Here is a 25,836-nt window from a genome sequence, read left to right as displayed (position 1 = left end):
TGTAATGACTGAAAACGATTTCTTGCCTTGCTGTTGCCATTGATCATCTATATACATAGGTGGTCAAGTAGTGCGCAGGATTATGTTCACCATAAATAAACTGAGAATAGAGACAATGCAAACTGACGTATACACATACATACTCGCTTACAAGAATAAGACCCCACACACACATAGGAGATGTCTCCAATGAAAGGAATATGGGGAATGGCGAATGGGAGGAGCGAGGAGGGAAGGAGATTCTTGCTGACGACATCAAATTCTCCTCACCACCATCGTCATGTACAGCGCGCGAGCGACTCCAAGCCACTCACCGCCTGCCTGTAGCGCTCCTCGCTAACGCTCTCGTTTCCGCCGCAGCTCGTCGTCTCGCCGCGCGTGCGTGACCCTCACTCAAGATAGCAAGACACTACATCTTTGCTCTCACCGAGAGTGCTCGCCGTTTCCAAAACACTGTTCCTGACTTCTACCAGCCAAGTGTATCGCATGCTGAGGATCGACAGTCCAACCCTCTCTGCCCCTACGTCCTGTTGGTGTTGGTGTGCCCTGTCGGGAGGCCGTAGTTATCAACGAGAGGCAACGTGACACGTGTACAGGGTACGTGTCTTGTTTTCAAAATTATAAAGCGGCATTCAGACCCCGCAAATGTTGTTTTACCCCTGGGGCCGTAGTTATGAAAGGGTGGTAAAGGTTTTGGTAAATTTACATATTATACTGGTGTTTGATTTTTCCTGTGCTTGTTTACTCAATTCTATCTTTGAACCCTTTATGCTTATGAAGATTTGAGAAAAACTGCTTTATGGTGTTGTATGAAGATTGCCTTGTTACAAATAATTGTTTAATAAGATCAATGAATCTAAATTTGGGTAATAGGAACTTTTGCTTTTCTGTTGTGGGAAAAAAAAGATTGACTAACCCAGATAATACACTGATAAAGAATGGTTGGGGGGGGGGGAGAGATTTGAAAATGTAGGTTAAATAGATAACGAAGAGTATGGGAAGAGTGGTGACTGAGAGAGCGGGGGTAGGGGTGTGTTTGTGTGAATATGCTTGCAATTTCTTCCTTAATGTCAAGCTTTCTCATCATGACAGATAGCTCTCATCTCTGACTGTATCTGAGTTTTTAATGTCTGTCAATAACAGTTTGTGCATGATAATGATAAGGTTGAGATGGTGACCTGTGTATACATTCAATTCCCACATGCTATATGTTTAGATGGGACCTGTCGCTACATACCTAGCTTATCTCCTTGTCATCATCATCTTCTTCTGCACCTTCTGTGTTTCCATCGCTTTCATCAGCTATATTTTATCGACTGCTGCTGGAGTAATGAAGTATTTATTTCTTCTGATTTTTGGAAAAAGAGGGAGTAAAAGGACAACAGGTAAGTGGTAGCTATCTTATGCTTTATAACATTCTAAGCTGCTAATTAGGTCTTTTGAAAGAGCTGTAGAGAATTTATGTTTTCTTGATTTGGTACCCTACAAAAATAATTCCATACCTAGAACTTGTCAAAGATTTTAAGTCGTGGTTCAATTTCTGAGACATAAACTTATTAAGGAAAGGATAGACAAGTTGACAAAAGGAATCCCATATTTTTGTGTGTAAGGGTAGAAAATACAGGTGGTTTGTTGTGCCCAGCACTCTCTTTCTTTAGTCTTTACCATCTTGTACATGAGATACCGATGTCCACTGGAATTTTAAAGACACAACTCCACCATTTATATTACAAAGGCATCTTTTGGCATGTCACCACCATTGAAAACTTCAAACGCATCTGTTGTGTATACCTCCAGGACATTTTCTTATCATCTTTTCCTCACTCTTCTTTACCCGGATGTTTTTGTCATTTAGAAAACTAGAAAATTTTGTTCTCTTGGTGCTTTAAATCAAAGTGCTTTAAGCTCATTGCTAAGTGAGGGGAAGACATTGTATAAGGAAATTTTTTTTCCTTTTATGATAATAGAAGTTAGTCTGTGGTATACTAATAAATAGTTAATAAGCTTTGCATCTTTTCAGCTTCTCTCTAGCAACCAACCAATCGTGTGTTGTTTACAATTGTGAGTAGGCGCGTAGCGTCTCAGGCAAGCGATGCTGGTTATCGTTTCAGAGTAAATACATGCACTGTTCACTGTAATTCATATTAATTGTAATATTTATAATATTTCTTTATTGTTAGAATTAATATTAGTAGTATTTTTTATACACTTTGGGTTTTTTTTTTGGTCTAAAAATTTATATAATATAAATATTTTTTTTCTACTGATCGAATTTCGCAGAAAAGCCGCGAAGAAGCAGAGATCCGCGAATCTTTTTCCCATTAATTTCTTATAAAAACATGCGAAATAGTGCAGTCGCGAAAGGTGAGGCTAGGGATTACTGTATAGTCAAAACAGTGAAGGTAAACTTTCTGATTTCTTTTAAGATGATGACTTTAACAGAAGAACACCCAGGTCATTCTCTCAGCATTCAATTGGCAGCGAGGACCGAGAGGACGAGAAAAAGGACCAAAAAAATTTTAGAGCGCCTCGCATGGTTCTCAAAGGGATTCAGTTCCGTAAGTAGTTTCGATCCTGTACTCAATATATACAAGGTTTTTTTAAAAAATAAATCAAGTTTAAAGAATGCTAAAGATTTGTTGGAACTTATATAAAATTTAACTTTAGAGAAGATAGCATTATGTGTTGATGTATATTCTCGTGCATAAAGTATGCTTTAGATATACTGCACAGGTAAACATTCAATGCCTCTATCGAGGGAATGGTATGATGACTGAGCGAGTGAGTGTGAAGCAATAATAAAAAGACTACAAGACATACAAGAATATAAGATGGCGAAATATTTCTTTTACAAAGTAAATATCTGCATACATTGTACTTCTTTGCATACAAAAATTTATTGTTTTCCATGTTTACATCTATTATATTTTTCCTTCAGCCATTTACAAAATTATATAAATGTATATAAATAAATGCGTTTAGGCAAAATGTGCAATCTATGTTTAGATCCACAAAAAATTACAATTAAAGATTCTTAACTTTTGCAGAGTCCATCGGTTCCCCTAATTATGACATGATCTCTTTTGGAGGTGAGGAGTTAAAATTTTTAAAAAATTGACAAACTCAGTGCATTGTTATTCATCAATAAATATGTGCCAGACAACCTTCAGTTTCTTTGTGCTATGATAATGTTTAAATTGTTTACTTCTTTGTGTCCTACAGAACACAAACACCTTTACCTTTACCCAACCTGTCTGGCTTTTTATTACTACCTATTGCTAGCCAGCTAACTACAGCGATACAAATCTTTAGCTATGTCAAAAAAAGAGACACAAAAAAAATGCATTTGAGTCTTGAAGATAACATTAAAAATGTATATAGTATGTTCGATTGTTACTTCGAAGGTCCTAGTGAAAACACATTGAAGACCGCTACTGACAACGACGGTCGTCAAGTCAGAGGACAGCAGCGTGAGTAGCTACTAATCATGAGCATGATTAAACTTCCACACATGCTTAATTTTTATTGCACTAATATTAGCTGTTCATAGCATTTACTTTGAAGTGGAAGTTCAAAGGCTTAATATCAAATATTGTTCCTCCCAAGTAAGGGAAAGCACTATGAAGCGAAATAACTGGTTGCTCAATAAGTTTTTAAAAAACTCTGACATTGATGTAAAGAAACATTGATATTGTAAGCTTCTTATCAATTGGCCCTACGTCATACATTTCTTGTTTCCTAGTTTCATTGGTTTCTTCATCGAATAAACTGAAATCTATCTGTCTTAGTATTTCCATTCATCAATTATCAGGTGAGTTGTTTAGCAACCTACCGATCTGTATTGTGCTGCTTACATTTAAATGTATGCATATGCGCACTAAATAAGTATACTTTCACACGTCTGCGCGCTCGCACGTGCGTAACTGTGTGTATGTCCATGGTTTACAGGACCACTTGTCTACGCACCATTGCCTTCCCCTCCCAGACCACCCACGGCTTGAAAGGTAAGCATTGACACCATGATGACATCCTTTCAACCTTTGTCTCCCAGTCATAGTGAAAAACACACTTCATTAGCAACAACACTTCTCGTTAAGAGTTTTTGAATTGGGGTGTATGAAGGATTTTTTTTACTTTCGCTGACCTCTTTGCATTTGTAACAACGAACTTTTATTTAAAAAAAAAAGAAAAAAAACTTCAATAGAGTAAGGGTAGTCTATTAACCTTATCAGGTCGATGCAGGGTTAGATCTCAGTTTTTTTGAGGGCCAGCTTTGCGCGAGGGCGGTTTTATCTCCTCTCCCTCGCTGCCTTACCTTCCCCAACCCTCTATGGAGTCAGTTATTCATTCCCGGCAGCTGAGTCGACTGAGGGAAGTTTTCTGCGCTGATGGAAGATTGAACGTGCGGCCTCTCAGTTCAAACACCAGCGCTCTAACCACTCGGCCATCCACTTCCCCTGATCAGAGTAGAGGGTGAATAAAGAATACATTAGAAATATAGAGGGAAACGAAATATAGAGGGAAACCTCAGACCAACTGACAAATAAACACAAATACGGTAACGAGAATATATTTTCTTTCATTAGTTTTTAAACTGCCATAAATTCAGAGGTAACCCCCCAAAACCAGCCTGTTGTTAGAACTTACAAATGCCCATCTTTATACTTTCTGAGCGGAATTCCCACAAGACCAAAGTTTCTGATAAAAACGATGTCTTGTAAAGCGTTGTCACTAGTATGTAATTTACTGACGAGTTTATGGTTGTTGTTTTCATTTCAGATTGTCTTGTGTGCTGTCGGTCAAGCATAAAATCAAGATAACATTCATAGTTCTTCTTTTATTTAAATTGAAAACCTGTGTGACCCATCTTGCACTACTTACAGGCTACACTGTACACAGGGTATGTGTATGTTCAGGATACTTATGTTAAAATAACTTCTATCCCAGCTTAACATCTTGTGCAATAAGAAGTGATCTTTCCCTCACACGGGAAATCATTATGTATTCAGGGCTTTTTATGTTCTGCTTTCAGACATGTTTGAAATGAAATAAAGTGTCTGACTATTTGAGTCTATGACTTTTAGATAATTAGTGTTTAATCACCGATCTCCCATCCACTCTTTCAGCCTATTCACAATCCCTTTTCCACACTTACTAGAACTTCTTAAGAACAGTATGGTGTCGGACTCGTTCATGTAGTCTATAACAAGGGAGACAACCATACTTTTATCAAATCACAAGGACCCCATATTTAAATCGGACAAATCATGCAAATACATTATTTTATTGACAATCTTAAGCCATAAAGTTAATACTCAAATTTCGAAACTAATATTAAATACTTATTTAATATTAAATACTCATTTCTCCCCCATAGTTGAAGCGGCTATGAGGTGAAACAGCTGACTGCTCAATAAGTTTTGAAAAGATGATGTGAATGTAAAGAAACATTTAAACTATTGCAACATCAATTTCAAACAAAGATATTATAAGTTGTAAAATGCTTTACGTCGTATATTTTGTATTTCAAATAACTTCTGTAATTGATAGACTGAAGTTTGAATAATGTTTCTTGTGTTTATGATGTATTTTTTTGTGCTAGTCTTTCTATTTATGTTTCATCGACTGGTATGCCTAACAACCTACAGATCTTCCTATCGACTTGTAATGTGCAGTACATTGAAAGTGATAGAGTAAATCTCAGTGCAAAAATACTATTTCTTCAAATTCTGAGTAAACTACTTCTTGCATGTACGTGGAGCTATCGTGTCTTTATTTATCTGCTTATATATTATAGACAAATGTAACATTTCAACAGTTAACCTATCAACATAGCCTTCAGACTCCAGTCCCATAAACGATGTCCGTTTGCATGTAACCCACAGGTCTTTAGGGTCGACTCAGCATCATCAAAGTAACCAAAAGAAAAGCAATAAAACAGAGAAATACTGGGCCAGCGACGACACCAGAAGCAGAATTAAGGTCTGGAAATCAAGGGAAAAAAGCAGAGCAAGACGAAAAAAGTAACAATATACTTTAAATAAAACAAATATCATCTCACCATAATAATAAATAAGCTTCGACTCTACTGCTGTAATAAAGACGAATACTAGTCAAAGTAAAAACTCGGTTTTCGTCGAAATTCGAAACCAACAAAAACCAAGTTAATAATTTCCATATAAATCAATGTAAATCCAATTAATTTGTTCTAGATACTCCAAAATACATACCAGAACATTTTATACAAAATAAAGATAGATGTTGATACTAAAATCAATACGAAATTAAAATAAAATGAATATGAAAAACGAACAATAAAAAAGCAAAGGAACTGTTCGGTCCAACGAGCAGGATGATGCTCACACAAAGATGAACATCGCCAGACTGAGCAGGAGAACGCGTGGGTCCCAATTTGTATTTTGCAAAATAAATAGCGAGGTCACGTGGGCACGCCGATGAAAGCAGAGACAAATTTTTCGCGGGGAAAAAAATCGACGAAAACCAAAATATATGCTAAAATGTTCTGACAAAGATACTTGATAACTTGAAAATTTACCTAACACGCAAGTGCCTACAGCTGGTGCTTAACACTTAAATATGTTGCACTATCGGTATCCCTTTTATGGAAAAAAAATATAATTAATTTTGGAAAATATTTAAGCCTGTCGCTACAGGCTCGCCAGTTGTAATGGACGGTTACGTGGGTCCTGTGCGCAATGGCTATCTATCTTGTTCATGCATTCATCTTGCATGCGCCCACACACCTAATTACAACAGACTCAATAAAGAAGTTTCAATACTAATGACAAGAATATAATTAACAAAGAGCGCATATATATTTATAAGAAAATAGTTTACAAGCATTTCATATGTAATCTCAAAACTTAGCTTTCTGGCGCTTCTCGCCACTGTGCAGGGCGATGATAACTCCAATGTTCACATGTTCAAGTTCACACTGGCGTAATGATTCCACTTTTTATATGTTCGTCATTTAAAGTTCACACTTTCCTAATGATTTCATTGTCCACAGTTTCGTCAGTTAAAGTTCACACCGGCGTAATGATTCAAAGTCCCGTGGATCTTTTAACGTCCTTTTCCCGACGAACTTTCTGTCGGCCGCTCTCCACCTCGCCACCTAGAAAAGTAAAGTTCTTGCCACTGCACCCTACTTTGTTCGTTTCTTCCTGTGGGTTTTTCCCCGCAGAGGAGGGTGGCCCAAAACCACTACCAAAAGGCGTGGAACTATTATCTCCCCTGGCCGTACGTCACGCGCGGCCGTCCACGTTAGATGCTCGGACGAAGTCGACACCGACATTGGACACCGGCAGCGAGATGGTTGTCGCGCCAGTCAGAGGAGATGTCAGTGAATTCTGTGACCATCTCTCAAAAGCACCGGAGTGGATATTCTAGTCGTATTCGGAAAGTCAAGACTGTTCCAGGTACGTACAGGTGATGGGGGAAAGGAAAGGAACATTTTAATGTCCAGGAGAACCTACTCTAGGGTCTAAGACTCCTAGAATTTGCCTGGTCACCATCTTACCCTAGTCAATACCTTCCACCCCCAAAGGAGCCCATGACGGCAAGTTGGCACTATACAGAGGGTTTGGGCCCTCGCTCTACATCCTAGTATAATGGTGTGTTTAATCAAACATCAAGGTAAAAAGTGGTTCTTCTGTTTTCTTCTTATCTCTTATCTTTTTTTAAGCTGGTTCTGGTCAGGTAGCAATAATACAAATGCTTTACTTTGAACACACAGTATAAATACCAATTAATTCTACTTAGATAACTCGCACAGTGAAAACTCAATGCTAGCTATACCCTCTCTTAATTCTCAGTTCCACAACAAAAATGTAAAGTTTCTTATACTTGTCCTCAAATGTGTCTACTTGCTGATTAGACGAATGGAATAACGTCATGGAACTATGTCCGATGACTAGTGGCCACACTTAAAAATTAGAGAAGGTCGAAAATGACACAACTCCAGTCAGCCCGTGGCCTCCCGATGTACGATACTCACGCGAATCTCAGCGCCAGGAATGTTCTTCCTCCACCTACTCACTGCTAGGCAAGTGCACTGTCACACTAGCAACTACACTAACACGCCACTGCACATATTTCCATTGAAACATCAATGCTAGTAGACACTTCCAGACTCTTTGGCCAGGATATTAGTCGAAACGTCGACACAATGTTCGACTCCTCGCACGCCCAACAAGGGAAGCAACTAGGGATCCCCGGATCAGTACGAGTTATCCAGCCCTCCGTCGGTTGACAGTCCCCCCTGGGTGGGTCTGGTGTAGGTAGAAGACTCTCAGACCCTTCCGTAGTAAGGGATCCGTCTCAGGGGGCCCTCCTCAACTGTTCCTGGACATTAGTTCGTGTAACTTAATTGCTAACGAGGCTCTACCATTCACTGCTACTATTAGTCTCCCTCACGTTAAACTCATCATGTGATTTCATTTTTGACGTTACGATTTTTCCCATGAAACAACTTAACAAATCGTTTGCCGTGAAATCAGAATTTAGAAATCAGAACAATATACGTGTACAAACATAATTGTTTACCTTCACTCGGCAAGGAACTAAAAGCACAGACTCCCCTGTCTGTCTTCACACGTTCACAGGTCTGACCAACCGTCTTGGCGGCTGCGTTAGGAATGCCAGTGCTGTCCGGATAGCTTGTTGTTATGTTATATTGAAACAATATTTGAAATTGATTATTGAGGGCTGATGTGTATGGAGACAACATACTTCTCTAGTATTCAACAAACGTAATCTCATGCGCTTCATGCCGGACACCAAGGCCCGGTGTCCATTCGAATTTTTAAAAATGGAATTATTGTGGCGGTTCATGATGCTGCTAATGATTAATAATGATTGGTGACTGATGATTATGATGATGATGATGACGTCGATGATGATTCGCGTTTTTATTAGTGGAAAGATAGTAGGAAGAAAGTTAAATGATAAATTTAGTTTACAAGAGTGAATAAGATTGCTAGTAGTCAATGTTTTCAAATTTAAAGTCAATTGATATCTAAGTTACATTAGAACTTAATGTCACTATGCCCTCTATCTGTCTGTCTGACTTTTCCTTAGTGAAGAAAGAAATAGTGTAATTTGGAACACGAGTATATTGTAAATTCTGAAAAAGAATAGCTTGGATAAAAATGAAATCCAAAGAGAATGTATTTTAATTGTCCTAAGGAGTTGGGAGAATCGGGAATATACAGCTTGTAATGAATAACATAAATATATAGTTGCACTTTACTAGAAGAAACTATCCGAGCAGTTTCACTGAGCAGAGATTATATTAAACGCATTTATACATAAGAAGAGCTTGACTGCAATGGGAGGATCGAGTTTCTCGTCAGTGGAGGACTAAGCCTAACACGAGAATACCTGAATTGTCTCGTAGCAGGGAGTTCCCGAAGCACAGGATCAGATAATTAATATGTAAATAAAAACAAAATTGCGGGCTGTGTATACTCACTGAAATGTAATTCTCTAGCTATTATGGTTCATGCCTGTCTGTACTTTTAATATGACTTTGAACTATTAGTTCAGACACACCCCATCTGAACGAAGTGTGAGTGTTCAATATAAGGGGTGTGTATGTAATGTCTATGCTGGTTGACTGCACATTTATTGTAGAGACATGCATTGCCTTCTGGTGAATAGATATCTCGCACGACAAACAAACCCCATTGAGGCACATACCCCATGCATCGTTAAAAACACGGTCAATGTGCAGTTTTCAAAGGTCTTAGAATCTGTCGTGTGCTTCAGATAACAACCATGCATGTCAGTCTTTGTAAGTGGTAGCCAATATGGTCGTATGGCCTTAAGAGACTGCAATTACCTACACCTAACATTTTCTTTAAGTATTGTGTTAAAGGAAAATATGATATCGTGATGCTCTGTAGGTCTTCAATGTGTTTATATTATAGGCTACTTGCCATTTTTTTGTGTTAATTCCTCTCTTTCATACATCGCTAAACTTTCTATATACGTCATGTATGAGCCTCTTGCCACCTGTGGACTGCAATGTGCATTCGTGTTCTTTGTACCAAAGAGAGGGGATCAACAGGAGCTTTACTCAACGAATAACAAATTGGCCTTTTTCATTCATCCTCAAAAATTAGCTCGACAGCAGAAGCCTTAGTTGGGTAATCAAGCAGCATGTGTATGCATGTCTGTATCTTCACTAAAGTTTAAGTTTTAAGCTATGACATACATGCCTGGACTTGATACCAAATATTACATAAAGGTTTACGACTTTTGAAGACGACATCGACTGGCTACCTCGTACCACTAGTGGGTCAGGTGGTCAGGTGGTCAGGTGGTCAGGTGGTCAGGTGGTCCGCGGCTGCAGTCATCATATGTCAGCAAAGTGATGTTTAAAGTGATGCATTCCTCGCATTAACATTTTAATAACAAATAACGAGGTACATAGTTTTATGTCAACGTATTACTATACTGCTGTCACAAAAGGACATTTAGTTTTGAATTGTAATGAAACAAATGCGGCAATTTAAATTTGAAATTCATAGTACAGAGTGATTTTTAGGCCTTGGTGGTCCGCCATATTTTTTACTTTACCTTTTCTTTTCTGTGTGTGGTAGTACCGGTTTTTCTTGCGTGTGCGTGTGCGCGTAGGTGTATTTTTTCAATTTTTTTCCTTTCTCTCTTTTTTCTCACTTTTATCAACATTTCTATTAAACTTCTTCTTTGTACCGTTCATTTCGTCTTTGTTGTGGTCTACCTTCATCAAAGTCTCGACAGGTACTTAATTGGTGTCCCGCCTCTGTCTGAGCCAGTGTGTTTGTGTGTTCGTGCGGGTGTGTGAGCGGTTGCGAGGGTGCATCCGGCGACGCTATGGGGATCCGCGACAAAGCCTCTCATGTGTGTTTGGTCGTGCCAAGACAACAAGAAAACAAACTGTCATAGGAGCTTTAAAAGAGACTGTGTAATGCAGTGAGCTCATACCAGGCATTAAACTTCTAGAATGTTCTCTTGAATGATGTCAGCCACATGCCGTACATACTGTTCTGCATTAGACCGGTTGAGGGAACCGATGAGATAACAGAGAATTGATAGCAACGTTTAGAGATTTCTTAAGAAAAAAACTTTAATTTTCTAGGTTTATCCTACAGGTAATACAGGACAACAATTGACGTGAGGACTGGACATACAGGTGAGACCTACAGCTCTGTTTCCTGTCTGTTGATTGAAGATGATGGCGTTTACCGCGATTGCTCTTGTGGCCTCCATAGTCATGTTTTCTCAGAGTAAGTATCGCCCTTTTTGTTCTCTTACTCACCAAGGCTACTTCAGACTAATGTTATTTCAACTATCTAGTCAGATAAGGCATATTTCGTGTGGAAGACATCTCAAGAAAAACAGTTTAGGGGTTTTTTAAAACTTTAATTTAAAAAAAAATCTTTTTAAAATATATATTTAGCTCACTAATTAGCATATCATATTTTTTGCTTTTCTTTTAGAAAATATTGATTAAAGGAAACAATTTATGATTAGAACTGTCACGGAAAATTGATCGGTGAAGTAAATATGCCTACAGGAAATTACCAGGAAGAGGCCGCCTGTTTAATCTTCTGCCAAAGCTTTTCTATTAAATCGTCGTTGAAAGGATCTGACATCATGTAACTAGAGACACCTTGTAAATAATTAAATTTTCCGAACATAGAAACAGGCGCGTATCTTCGCTTCTCCTGTAGGTCTGACAACAACTTGACTTCATGGCGCAGTGTAGTAAATCACGTTTCCGGTGCAGCCTCCCGTCTCTACCGCTGTATGTCCCGGATCTTGATTTACAATATATACTACAAGCCATTATGACAATAGGTGGTCATAGAGCTTAACCCAAGACTCGATCAGGTCTCAGAGAATTCCAGGACTAGTTATCTTCGCCTTCGTTCTAACAGTAACATAAACGTGAGATGTTTAAACAGCAACAAGATCAGTTAATAGACTGCTTCCTTCAACACCAGCTTTACTTTATATCATTATAGAGAGGGAGAGAAAAGAGAGAAAGTGAGGAATAGGGAGATTATATATCATCGGCAATATTTAAAACCCCATTCTATAGAATGCCTTGGCTATGTATAGAATGCAGAAAGTGGGACATCAAAGTATAACATAAATCGTATTTTACACATTTCCTAGATATTCTATACTTAACCTAAATATCAAACTGGCAGAGTATAGAATAAGCTTACCGCCATTAAAAGAGAATATTCCGAAATACAAAGAACATTGCTCATTATGACATTAAAATTTGTATTCACTTTTGTTAGTCATACCAGAAGAAACAAAATGGTATAAAACTGGGATTACAGTGAAGCCTGTGGTATTTTGTTATTTCCATTCCCGCTGTCAGGTGAATCTAATTGACTGTTAGTCCAATGCCGACAAGAAAGACAAGTTTGTAATGGCGTACAAAGGTCATCTGATTGCATAAATGTTTTTGTAGTGCTAAGAAATCTGATTCGGCTTAGTATGTATCTGTTTCCTTAGACACAAGTTAATATATATGTACAAATCAGATCTGCATTGACATGTTGTATATATATAAAACTTGTAAAATATCTGTTTCATTATAAGTAATGTTTGTGTGTGCTGTGGTTTGTATGCAGTACGTGTCACAATAATTTCAAATACATATATATTAATAAATAAGCAAAATGTTTGATTATATTTAGAGGTATTGTTGATGTTAAGCGGCAAATCGGTTTAGTGGTAGTGTTTAATAAACGCAGAAATTTGTATGTAATCTTAACATCCTGTTGTCTTCCTAGTTTGACAATTTTCATTTGCAGCTTCCACAACTACAGCTGACACAACATTTGGTAAGTTAATTAATTTCTCTTGAGTCTAACTGTTTGTAACTACTGATGATCGAAATATCTTTTAAGCTGCTTCATTGTTGCACGAGCATTTTTGTCTATGTTTTAGTCTATCCTGTTTTCCCAGTTTTGGGGAAAAATGTTTCGCTGCACATTATAATTAATGGTAACTTTACAAAGTGTGGAATGTTAGTAGCACCTTGATTCATGTTTCTTCTAAGCTGAATAACTATGATAGAATCGGTGTGTTGCGTTTGTTTAGTAGATGTTAGAAGATAAGTAAGGCATAAAGTGCGCTGTAACTCAAATAAAATACTTTTTTATGTGAACCTTTTTGATATCTGTTTTTTTGTGTTTAGATCCGCCATTACTATTTGAAATGACAACATCTTCAAGTAAGGGACCTCACTGTAATATTATAATTTATACTGTCTTTAAAACATCTTTAATTTAGTACACTTGTTTGTCATTTTCGAATCGTTTGTATAGTAAACAAGCTTGGTAGATGCCTTTTTTTAGTAGAGACTTATTTTACATATATATTAATGCAATTATGTATCGTTTCTTTTTCAATCTGTTATATATATATATTAAATGTGCAAAATGCCTGTTTTATGAAACACACATTTTACACATCTACATATATCTATGGGACAAGTTATGTACCTGTTTTCAAGCCTGATTTATATATATATACCTTAAATGTGTAATATACATAATTCAGTAGACACTAAATTCACACATATCTATATATGGCATTGGTTATGTACCTGTTCTTTTTAAGCCTGTTATCTATCTATATAAATTAGATGTGTAATGTGCCTGCTTATTAACACACATAATATTTGTCCAATTTTTATCTCTAGTTTTGCCACCAGCATCCACAACTGTAGCTACATCAGGTATGTTTAATTACATGGATCTATAACTTTATGTATTTTTTTTATTTTTCATTACATCTATGCAGTACGTGTGATAATAATTTCAAATATATATATTAATAAATAACCAAAATGTTTGATTATATTTAGAGGTATTGTTGATGTTAAGCGGCAAATCGGTTTAGTGGCAGTGTTTAATAAACGCACACAATTGTATGTAATCTTAACATCCTGTTGTCTTCCTAGTTTTACAATTTTCATTTGCAGCTTCCACAACTACAACTGCAACAACATCAAGTAAGTTAATTAATTTCTCTTGAGTCTAACTGTTTTTAACTACTGATGATCGAAATATCTTTTCAGCTGCTTCATTTGTCATATTCTACATTTTCTCGACAATAAAGACAGGTAAAAAAATCATAAAACACTGTTTCAAGCAGTTTAAAAAAAGGGGCACGAGCATTGTTGTCTATATTTTAGTCTATCCTGTTTCCCAGTGTTTTGGGGAAAAATGTTTCGCTGCACATTTTAATTAATGGTAACTTTACAAAGTGTGGAATGTTAGTAGCACCTTGATTCCTGTTCCTTCTAAGCTGAATAACTATGATAGAATCGGTGTGTTGAGTTTGTTTAGTAGATGTTAGAAGATAAGTCAGGAATAAAGTACGCTGTAACTCAAATAAAATACTTTTTTATGTGAACCTTTTGATAACTGTTTTTTGTGTTTAGATCAGACATTCCTATCTGTAATGACAACATCTTCAAGTAAGGGGACCTCACTGTAATACTATAATTTATACTGTCTTTAAAAATTTTTTAATTTAGGACATTTGTTTGTCATTTCGAATCGTTTGTATTTTTCCAAGCACATTTTTTTGAAAGTTAACAAGCAGATCAATACATCAATCAATAGCTTTACACTTATTCTCTCAAACTTTTTATTTTGCATAGCTTGCTTTAAAGAAATATAAACAAGCTTGGTATAGGCTTGTTTTAGTAGAGACTTATTTTACATATATATATATATATTAATCCAATTATGTATCGTTTCTTTTTCAATCTGTTATATATATATATTAAATGTGCAATATGCGTGTTTGATGAAACACTCATTTTACACATCTACATATATGTATGGGACAAGTTATGTACCTGTTTTTAAGCCTTATTTAGATATACATGTACTTATTAGATGTATAGTATGCCGGTTTTATTAGACACTTATTTATGTATCTGAGAGTAGTCATGTTCCTGTTGTTTTCTAGCCTGTTTTATATGCATGTATAAATAAATTAAATTTGTACCATGCCCTTCTTATTACACACCCATTTTACATATATAAATATAGTCATGTGCCTGTATTTTAAACCTGTTTTATAGACATATATAAATTAGATGTGTAATATGCATAATTCAGTAGACACTATATTCACACATATCTATATATGGCATTGGTTATGTACCTGTTCTTTTTAAGCCTGTTATCTATATATCTATATAAATTAGATGTGTAATGTGCCTTGTTATTAACACGTTTAATATTTGTCGAATTTTTATCTCTAGTTTTGACACCAGCATCCACAACTGTAGCTACATCAGGTATGTTACTTGATCTTCATTTAGGGTTCTGGCTTTCGCATTAAATTTCTCATAAAAATATTTGTACGCTGTGTTTATTTTTCGTGTTTTCATTTCTTTAATTATAAAGATGTAAATAAAGCTCACAAGCTGCTGTCGGTGTCCGGAACATCGACAAGATGATAGGTGCATTAATGTCCACCCTTCTATCTGTGTTGTTTCACGATTTTCTTACTACTGTATTTGGGTGTAAGTGCTAATTTAATTTTGGCATTTCCCTGTAAGTTTATACACAGGTAAACGAACAGATCACTTGAACAATCCATGTCTGAATAGTTATTCTGATTGCATGAATGTTTTTGTAGTGCTAAGAAATCTGATTTGTCTTAGTATGTATCTGTTTCCTGAGAAACAAGTTAATAGGAATGTACAAATGAGATCTGCATTGACATGTTGTGTATGTATATATATAACTTGTAAAATATGTTTCTTTATACGTAATATTTGTGTGTGTATTCTGGTTAGTGTGTGTGAGAAAAAAAGTCAGAGACAAAAAGAGAGATGAATTAGTATTTAGACCTTCAAGTATACACTGATCTATAACTTTATATTTTTATACTTTGTAATTAAGTACCATTACTAATAATTGTAAGGCGCATTATCACCACCACGATAGGACGGATTCACTAGTAATAATAATGCTTAGAATAAACATAATAATACTCATAATAATACTACTCACAATACTCATAATACAACCCATACCATTCATAATACTACTATTCATAATAATAACAATATTCATAATAATAATAATCATAGTCATAATCATTATAATCATAATCATAATAATCATTGGTGTCTGGCTGGGACGTAAAGGAACATCAGTTCAGAGAAATAATCAGGGCAGGTGCCAGTAAAGATATGAAAACACAACACGGACAGTTTGTACTGGATGTCAGAACGGATGAGCAGCTAGTGAAGAAAACGAAGAAAAGGGGTTGGAGTATGATGTCTACTGGGATGCAAGATGAAAATCTTAGTGCTGGAATGATGGGATGCAGTTCGTCCAGCTTATGGAAAACAGAGCCTTTCACTCTGGGATTCAGAGAAGACTTTACGAAGCTTTCTTTGGCTGACCATCCAGTAGAGGAGACAGAGGTAACTGCACAAAATACTGGCGATAATTCAGTCCATGTTGAAGGTAACGAAACTAACAGCGAAAAGATGAAAAGTGAAGACCCCTTCTGCCACGTGTTGTGTCTGTCCAAGGAAAGCAGCGGCGACCATTCAATCCAACAGTTCGGACAAATCGTTTATGCCATCTGAGGACAGGCTAAACAAGAGGAAGACGATGAGGAAACGGAAGGTCATGGGGTTCATATTTGAGGCACTATTTGCTTCAACATTGAGAGTGCAGTAGAAAGTAAGAGACAATTGGAATAAAATCTAGAAGTTCAGGCCAAGAAAATGAACAGCAGTAACAAAAGACGACCTCTTTGGGTGGCACTGTAAGGGTTCCTATCCCTGACGTAGACGTTTGTACTAATTGCTCGTTAATCTAGACCCAGAAATATACATTGATCTATGACTTTATGTATTTTTTTATTTTTCATTACAAGTATGCAGTACGTGTGACAATAATTTCAAATATATATATATATTAATAAATAAGTCAAATGTTTGATTATATTTAGAGGTATTGTTGATGTTAAGTGGCAAATCGGTTTAGTGATAGTGTTTAATAAACTCAGACAATTGTATGTAATCTTAACATCCTGTTGTCTTCCTAGTTTGACAATTTTCATTTGCAGCTTCCACAACTACAACTGCAACAACATCAAGTAAGTTAATTAATTTCTCTTGAGTCTAACTGTTTGTAACTACTGATGATCGAAATATCTTTTAAGCTGCTTCATTTGTCATATTCTACATTTTCTCGACAATAAAGACAGGTAAAAAAATCATAAAACACTGTTTCAAGCAGTTTAAAAAAAGGGGCACGAAAATTTTTGTCTATATTTTAGTCTATCATGTTTCCCAGTGTTTTGGGAAAAATGTTTCGCTGCACATTTTAATTAATGGTAACTTTACAAAGTGTGGAATGTTAGTAGCACCTTGATTCCTGTTCCTTCTAAGCTGAATAACTATGATAGAATCGGTGTGTTGAGTTCGTTTAGTACTTTAGTAGATGTTAGAAGATAAGTAAGGAATAAAGTACGCTGTAACTGAAATAAAATACTTTTTTATGTGAACCTTTTGATATCTGTTTTTTGTGTTTAGATCAGACATTCCTATCTGCAATGAATACGTCTTCAAGTAAGGGGACCTCACTGTAATATAATTTATACTGTCTTTAAAAAATCTACACACCCATTTTACATATATAAATATAGTCATGTGCCTGTATTTTAAACCTGTTTTATAGACATATATAAATTAGATGTGTAATATGCATAATTCAGTAGACACTAAATTCACACATATCTATATATGGCATTGGTCATGTACCTGTTCTTTTTAAGCCTTTTATCTATATATCTATATGAATTCGATGTGTAATGTTCCTGCTTATTAAGACTTAATATTTGTCCAATTTTTATCTCTAGTTTTGACACCAGCATCCACAACTGTAGCTACATCAGGTATGTTACTTAATCTTCATTTAGGGTTCTGGCTTTCGTTTTTAATTTCTCATAAAAAATACTTTACGCTGTGTTTATTTTTCATTTTTTAATTTCTTCAATTACAAAGATGTAAAAAAAGCTCATAAGCTGCTGTCCGAGTTCGGATCATCGACAAGATGATAGGCAGGGCTTCTGCTTACGCAAAAAATTGCGTACAGTACGCATTAAAAGTTCGGAGGACCCCTTCAATTTTCGTCAATGGGGTCCCCTTCAAATTTGGGCGAAGAACAGGGACCCCTCAAAAATCTGAAGAATGGGTCCCTGGGACCCCAAAGAATTTAGCCTTAGCAGAAGCCCTGGATAGGTGCATTAATGTCCACCCTTCTATGTTGTTTCACGATTTTCTGACTACAGTATTTGGGTGTCAGTGCTGTATTTAATTTTCTCAGGAAAAAGGACTCTGGAAAATTCTACACTGGGCGATAACTGTTTATGTCATTAATGTCCATGGTAGGATCGTTTAACTTTGTTTTCACTAAGGCTATTTTTAAGGCAGTTGGGAGAATGCCGGAGGACAAGCTAGCATTTACTATTTCTGTGAGGAGAGGGAGTAGGAAGTCGAGACAGTCTACTAGTAGTGGGATGGGAACTGGGTCCAGTGGACAAGTTGTGGTTTTGACTGAAGTAGGATGGTCCTAACTTCACGGTACAAGATCGGCAGAAAGGAAGCAAAGGAACACTTTGGCTTTGCCAGATCTTCCACGTGGTTAGCAAGACCTGAAGGGAGCACAGCTCCATCTTAGCTCATTTTTTTTCTTTTCACTTGTTTGGATCCCCCTTCTGAAAACTTTTATACTTTCTTTTCGGTCAGTCATTCAACTCCACAACAATGACAACATTATCATGTATATAAGGGGCATCGCAGTAAATGCTTTACTTCTTTTATTGTCAGTGCACATAAGAACATGCAGAGGGAAAGATAATAGTTTTAATTATATATTTTAGCAACTAACAAAAAGCTGGATTATATGTAAGATGTATTGATGCTGCTAAACGACAAATGATTGAAGGTGACAAAGATTACGAGTATGAACCTATGAAAATGTAACCTCTCGTTTTTTGTTTTCTAGTCACGACTACTGAAGCAGCGACAACCTATGCGATCCAATTCAGTAAGTTTCTCGTACAAGTCGTCTCCCCTTTCTGTACGGGTATTGTCGAGTTTAATTATTTCCCTTTGAGTAAACGTTCTCAAGCTGCTGTTATTTTGCTGATGTACATTTTGGTGATGTTTCTTGTGAATTAATTCTTTACAATTTGTATTTTTTTCATTCTTCCACAACACTACTTCATATTTTATTTTATAACAAAATAGAGATATAATAACCCAGCAAACACTCTGAGCCAAGCTTGGCCGAATCTTGCGTGTTTGCTGGGAAATAGTTATTTTTTCATTAGTATTCTTTAAAAAATATGTAATAAATATTGTTTATGAGATGAGATCCTCCTTAAACCTATCGATAACTGCTTTATTTTTAGCTCAGAAGTTCTCATCAGCAACGATAACGACATCGCCATCAGGTAAACAATGGACATCACTTTAACTGTCACTCTTACAGTCTACGATTGTTTTCTTTAAAAAAAAAATATTGATAGTTAAACACTTATCTAAGAATCGTTTCATAGTACCTCTGCGAACCTCATTTCTGAAAGTACATATATATATAAATGTATGGATTAATTGATAAATCCATGTCGGGATAACTATTGTGTCTGCATATGTCTTTGTAGCGCTCATTCTAAAGAAATATGATTAATTTTGGTATATTTGGTATACTTGTTTTCATAAAAATATATATAAATTTAAATATATATATTATTACCTATAATAATGTTTACTTTCTAATTTTTTTTTTACCTGTAAAACCACTTACTCGTTCGAATGGGCCACTGGCCTGCTCAATAACATTAGTTCGTTTCACATGATGCCACTGTGATTTATGTGACACTTTTACAACTAATATTTTTCTAGGTTGCATTTATTATAGAAATAAAAACGAAACCTTAGGTTCCTTCAATCCCCTTTTCCAGATAATTACACAAAGGTCGTAAGACTCAAAATGACTGGTAATTTAATGATTGTTTTAATAGTTGTTTAAATTGTTTTATCTTTGTTGATTCTAAGCAACCTTTGTAGCAATAGTTTGTTTTTATAACAACTATTTGATAATGCCTTGATTTTTCTGTGCAGTGTGTGATGTTACCAACACTACGACTCTCTCTGCTGGGGAAGTCCGCTACCTGACTTCTCCAAACTACCCGTCTGATTATGACAAGTGAGTTGATGTTTTGAAAAGACCATTATTATATTCACTTGTATTACATACATATATCGTCTCCCTAATCTTAAAGCTAAGTGTAAGGTCTTCGCGACACCAGAAACATATTGATATTACAAACTTAAACTTATTTATATTATTTTCAATAAGCTCACAAGATTTGCAAAACGAAATGATTCCGTGAAAACAGTTCAAGGCGCTGGAGAGTGTATCAGTCAGTTATCCCAATGTTCTAAAGAAAGTTTGGATGGTGAGCCTGGAGCACAGCATGAGATGGGCCAACGTCTAATAGACGGGCAACTCCCTCAAAGGGAAATAATTTACATTGTAATAACAACAAAAAGCAATGACATATTTTTAATGTTGTAAATACATTATTGGTAATCTCTTACAGTAACCTCGACTGCTGGCGACTGCTCATCGCCCCTAACGGTGCTGTCATCAAAGTGACTGTTCTGTACGCCGCTTTCGAGCAAAGATACGACTACCTTAATATATATGATGGTAGACACTTTATGTTCACACTATGACATTATCTTAGGATTTGGTTTATTTTATATTTCATTGTACTCTCTCTAGTAAAGATAAATTATCATATAAATTATATAGAATTGTTATCGGTAATTGTATCAATTGATCCTCTGGTGTTTGCTTACTTAGAATAATGTTTATTTTTTACAGCGTTTTTAGGATTAAAGTAAATTAGATACTTGTGTCTTTAGACTTGTGAAGATAATTCAATACAATCTGTTCATATACCAATGTTTTACATGTGATTTAAAAGACATGTCTGCCATAGGTATGTCGAATTCATCCAACTTACTTGCTGGGATCAGCGGCACCTTAGCATCGCCGGCCTCCTACAACAGTTCAGGACACTACTTGCTCCTCCACTTTCACACCGACTACAATAAGGTCAACTCAGGCTTCAATCTGACCTACGAGGTCAGTCTTCCGCAGTCTGCATCCACATCTGGTCAGTACTTTTCATTGACCTGTGAGTTACAGGTCTATACTTTAATATCCGTACTGTTGATGTTGAAGTTACAGTAATCATTAATATTTTGTACCTGCTCCGTCTTCTATTTTTGTCTCGTGCTGTCGGGGTTGCTTCTGAGTTAATTTTCTTTTAAAATTCATTAATGTAAATCTTTTGTTTACCAATCGTCTTGATAGTAATTCTCTGAGCATATTTTTTCTGTAAGTACATACGTACATCAAAACATGAATCAATATATTTTATTATGGATATCACTTGCCCTGTAGAAGTGTGAATAGTCTTGTATATGCCTGATTCCTTCAACACCTGCTTTACTTTATATATATGTAGAAAGAGAGGGAGAGAAGACAGAGAGAAAGACAGGGAGGAATAAAGATTTTATATATATACACAATACAATATATCTTTATTGTCTATGTCTGGTCGTAAAAGATACATAATCAACTGAAGAGATTACTACTACACCTCGTACACTCACACAGTTATACTCATGCTTAACCCCCTCACTCATATGACACTTATCAGATACACTTCCCCTTCCTCTCTTACACACACATTCAGACTAGGTACATTTGTTAGAGTGTAGAATAAGCATACCGCCATGAAAAGAGAATGTTCCGGAATACAAAGAACGTTGCTTATTATAGCATTAAATTTTATATTCACTTTTGTTAGCCATACCAGAAGAAACAAAATGGTATAAAACTGGCATTATAGTGAAGCCTGTAGTATTTTGTTATTTCCATTCCCGCTGTCAGGTGAATCTAATTGACTGTTAGTCCAATCCCGACAAGAAAGACAAGTTTGTAATGGCGTACTCAGGTCATTTGACCAACTTTGTGGTTCTTAGACCTCTGAAAACAAAGAAAGCTGAAGAAGTAGACTACAAATGATAGAGATATTAACATTTCTTGGTGTACCATCAATTTTACAGTCCGACAACGGTCGGGAATTTGCGAATAAAGTGGTCAGCAGACTGATGAAAAACTGGCCAACTTTAAAGAATGTATATGGGAGGCTGCGCCACTCTCAAAACCAAGGAAGTGTCAAAATAGCTATCCAAGACATCAAAAGTATGATGTCTACTGGGATGAAAGATTAAAAAACTTGGAGCTGGAACAAGGTGATACGGTTCGTCCAACTTACGGAAACAGGGCGTGTGACAATAATTTCCAATATATATTTTAATGAATAACAAAAGAATTCGAATAGATTTAAATGTATTGTTGATGTTAAACGGTAAATGACTGACGGTAACACATTACGAGCATGAAGCTACAAGAATTTTATCTTTCGTGTTTTGTTTTCAAGTCACGAGTACTGAGGCGGCTACAACCAATAGCCCCAAGTGCAGTAAGTTTCTCGTACATGTCTTCTACTTTTATTGTAATGGTATTAACAGTAATTTCTTTCCTCCGAGTCAGCGTTCTCAAAGTTCTTTTAGTTTTGCTGATGTAGAATAGTTAAACAAGCACATGTTTATCATGCTTTGTTTATTGTAAATGTTTAATTCCTTTTATTCTTTCACAACCACACTCACTACTTTAAGCAATTGCATTTTGAAAAAAATCTTTTTGCAATCAAAATGTCATAAATATAGTTTATTACTTTTGGTTTATGGAAGATGCAAATTACAAAAGACAAATTCAAACATGACAGTGAAAGTGCATTTCTAAGTAATAAACAGCAAAAATATAAGTGTATCATTACCTTTTTATCATTAGCATTTCAAACTTTACTGTACCCTCAAACATGCAAATAGTAAAATGCGTTCTGCCTGTGACATTAACAACTCATCCAGCAAAGTGCAAGCATCTTCTGCGCACTTACAGATCAGCCATTCCTCAGAACACGTGCACACCAACACCTACAGCTATTCCCCACACCACCTGCACACCAGCTCCTATTAATCAGTCACTCTGTGGTAAATTTCTAAAATTGTCAATAAGAAAAACTTGTCATAAATATAGCAATTTATTTTCATTTGTATTCTTCAATAAATATGCCATAAATATTTCTTTCTTATGTCTCACCAGGAACGATAACGACAACACCATCAGGTAAAGAAGGGGACATTACTGTAAATGCTATTCATATTATTCGGTCAATAGGCTTTTTTTCTTTTCAAAATATTCAATGTTAATTGTATATTTATCTTCTACTAATTGTTTTGATAATAAATCTCCTAGCACGATTTTTCTGTAAGTACATACGTAGATCAATCCATCGATTCATTGATAAATACTTGTAGGGATATTTATTCTCTTTACTTCTATTTTTTCTTAGCTCTCGATTTCAAAGAAATCCTATTAGACATAGCATATTTCTGCGACATTTCTTTATTTGTGTACATATATTTTGTAAAACCTTGTATGGTTTAAGTATAGATATGTTAGTTATTTCCATTAGTATTTGTTTAAAGTTATGAAGTAAATAGAGGTATTTTTTCCAGCAGTGTTCTTTAATTTAAATCTTCTTCGCAAGTAGTGTTGGTAATCTATTGCCATGTGTATAATATTTATATAAACTAGGGTAGGTCTACAGGTGATATATCTTACCAAGTATTAGTGTGTGACATTCTGTTTTATTTCCAAAAATATTTTGCATTAATTTTAATATTCAAAATCGTTTTTATTTCCAGGCTATAATTCAGCCACTGGTATCCTCACTGACAACATCATTCTCTGTGTTATTGCTTCGGTATTTGTGGCCATGATGATACAGATTGGACACAATGGTTCTGTACTGTAGTCGAACAAGACCAGATGTCGATTTAAATTTTCATGTAACACTGATAATCACACACACACACACACACACACACACACACACACACACACACACACACACACACGTTCAAGCTAAAAGATGTGTCAGGGACGAGCTGTACTCTCGAGGAAAATCTAAATTTTTATTACATCTTGCTTCTTCACTCAAATGAGCATCATACCACATTAAAGTGTTAATTCCTGAAAACGTGAGATAACCTTTAAAGTTTCTATGTGTTAAACTAAATGTCTTAAAAGAAAATGTTATCAAGTGTAATGTTCTGTTTTACTTGCATTTTACTCTTTTTGCTACTTACTTGTTTAACTCTCAAAATGACTCACAAACACACACATATATATATATAGACTTAGACTAATTCTCTTTACCTAAAGTTTGTCCTTTTTTGCTCTTTATGGTTCATTTTATGCTCTTCATGTCGTCGATGTGTGACATTTTTCTTCTGGGTCTCTCTTGACATGGTTATATATTTCTTATATTGAGAGAATTTGCTTTCAATTGCTTGCGATATTTTAGTTCTTCTTTGGTATTTGTGATTATATTGATACGTTTTTTAAAATGTATGTTTAAACTATAATTTTCATTGCTTGCTTGGTTGTAATTATTTTGGCTTCCTAGATTGACGTTTATCTACACCAGGGATGCCCAACCTACGACTCGCCGGCAACATCCGGCCTGCTCATTTTAACGAGACTTAACATATTTCGTTTTTAACATCATAATTTTGGCAAAACTGCCATTTGCTGACCCTAGACACTTTATATCATGTCCAGAGCGGCCCTCGGGTGAGAAAAGGTTTGGCACACCCTGATCTACATTTAGAACCGAGTTCTTGTGAAGACGAGTTTCAAGAAAGTGCGGAAAGGTTGTCATGGTGTGTAGAAGGAATGGAAGGAGGTTTGAAGAAAGGTGGAGAATCAAACAATAATTACTTAAAAAGATTATAGAATGACATTGGAGTAAGCCATTGGGAGCTCATCAACGTTAAACACACATTAGATTTAATGAAATATTTCTTTGCTCACTATACCTCTATACGTTGATGTATACATAAAAGAGAGGGAGAGAGAGAGCGGAGGATGAAGAAAGAGGGAGAAGCCTAGTTGAAGTCCTTGACTATGGAGCAGAAGGTCAATGGTTCGTTTTCTTGTCTGGCTGTGCCTCGATTATTTCCCCTGCCCACATAGCTACTGAGAATTTATGAGTGTGTATCTGATTATTTCAGGGGAGGTAAAGAAGACTGAAAAAAGGATGGAATTTGTCTTCCATAAGCTGTGTTTTAAAAATGCTTTAAAAGTGGATTCACTTCCCCATATTTTTTCTTATTCGTTTGTTGCTTTAGATACATTTTCAATACATTTGATCAATACATTTGTGTAATCAACAATTAAAGACGATTTATAGTTATATGAAAATTTACTTGTACTTTGTGAACAGATATGTTTTCAGAGATCGTGTGAATGTGTACTTGGAGTCGATGGTGAAGGTGACGGTGATGGTGGTGGTGGTGGTGGTGATGGTGGTGGTGATGGTGGTGGTGATGGTGATGGTGATGGTGATGGTGGTGGTGATTGTCGCGGATCTCCAGATGCACGCTCACAACCGCTCACACAGCCACCACCAACACTCACTCACTCAGCCAGAGGCGAGACACGACGTACCTATCCAACCTTTGATGAACGTTGACCACTACAAAGACGAAATAAACGGGACAAATAACAAGTTTAATAAAAATGTAGATACAAATTAGTAAAAGAG

General features: G+C 35.9%; 2 protein-coding genes across 4 annotated transcripts; both read left to right on the top strand.

Annotated features, from left to right (window-relative positions):
- Positions 1 to 306: 306 nt before the first annotated feature.
- On the top strand, positions 307 to 5,066 carry LOC112569559. The gene is made up of 7 exons (XM_025247369.1): positions 307 to 597; positions 1,217 to 1,385; positions 2,427 to 2,558; positions 3,048 to 3,089; positions 3,405 to 3,470; positions 3,949 to 4,004; positions 4,780 to 5,066. The coding sequence occupies exons 2-6, from the start codon at positions 1,217 to 1,219 to the stop codon at positions 3,999 to 4,001; spliced, it is 462 nt and encodes a 153-aa protein (XP_025103154.1). The 5' UTR covers positions 307 to 597; the 3' UTR covers positions 4,002 to 4,004; positions 4,780 to 5,066.
- Positions 5,067 to 10,668: 5,602 nt separating this feature from the next.
- Positions 10,669 to 25,475, top strand: LOC112569123 (putative GPI-anchored protein pfl2). 3 transcript variants are annotated; one of them, XM_025246816.1, is made up of 17 exons: positions 10,669 to 11,291; positions 12,840 to 12,869; positions 13,226 to 13,261; positions 13,733 to 13,768; positions 14,015 to 14,044; positions 15,311 to 15,346; positions 17,140 to 17,169; positions 17,609 to 17,644; positions 17,935 to 17,970; positions 19,083 to 19,124; positions 19,492 to 19,533; positions 20,204 to 20,288; positions 20,686 to 20,795; positions 21,091 to 21,267; positions 22,603 to 22,644; positions 23,328 to 23,351; positions 23,933 to 25,475. In XM_025246816.1, the coding sequence occupies exons 1-17, from the start codon at positions 11,237 to 11,239 to the stop codon at positions 24,040 to 24,042; spliced, it is 957 nt and encodes a 318-aa protein (XP_025102601.1). In that variant the 5' UTR covers positions 10,669 to 11,236; the 3' UTR covers positions 24,043 to 25,475. The 3 variants fall into 3 exon arrangements, with proteins under 3 accessions (XP_025102601.1, XP_025102603.1, XP_025102604.1); XM_025246818.1 differs by lacking the exon at positions 17,609 to 17,644 and having other exon boundaries at positions 10,670 to 11,291; XM_025246819.1 differs by lacking the exons at positions 15,311 to 15,346; positions 17,140 to 17,169 and having other exon boundaries at positions 10,671 to 11,291.
- Positions 25,476 to 25,836: the final 361 nt, after the last annotated feature.

Source organism: Pomacea canaliculata, linkage group LG7 (assembly GCF_003073045.1).
Source record: "Pomacea canaliculata isolate SZHN2017 linkage group LG7, ASM307304v1, whole genome shotgun sequence".
In the NCBI taxonomy this organism is placed as follows: Eukaryota; Metazoa; Mollusca; class Gastropoda; order Architaenioglossa; family Ampullariidae; genus Pomacea; species Pomacea canaliculata.
This window is presented reverse-complemented; position numbering and strand designations above follow the sequence as displayed.

Bases quoted from the DNA above. Each gene is read 5' to 3' on its own strand.
- LOC112569123 (XM_025246816.1), top strand. From the start codon at position 11,237: ATGATGGCGTTTACCGCGATTGCTCTTGTGGCCTCCATAGTCATGTTT. The intron at 12,870-13,225 runs GTAAGTTAATTA...TTTTGTGTTTAG, and splicing joins TACAGCTGACACAACATTTG to ATCCGCCATTACTATTTGAA. The intron at 20,289-20,685 runs GTGAGTTGATGT...AATCTCTTACAG, and splicing joins TACCCGTCTGATTATGACAA to TAACCTCGACTGCTGGCGAC.
- LOC112569559 (XM_025247369.1), top strand. From the start codon at position 1,217: ATGGGACCTGTCGCTACATACCTAGCTTATCTCCTTGTCATCATCATC. The intron at 2,559-3,047 runs GTAAGTAGTTTC...TAACTTTTGCAG, and splicing joins TCTCAAAGGGATTCAGTTCC to AGTCCATCGGTTCCCCTAAT. The intron at 3,090-3,404 runs GTGAGGAGTTAA...GTTACTTCGAAG, and splicing joins TGACATGATCTCTTTTGGAG to GTCCTAGTGAAAACACATTG.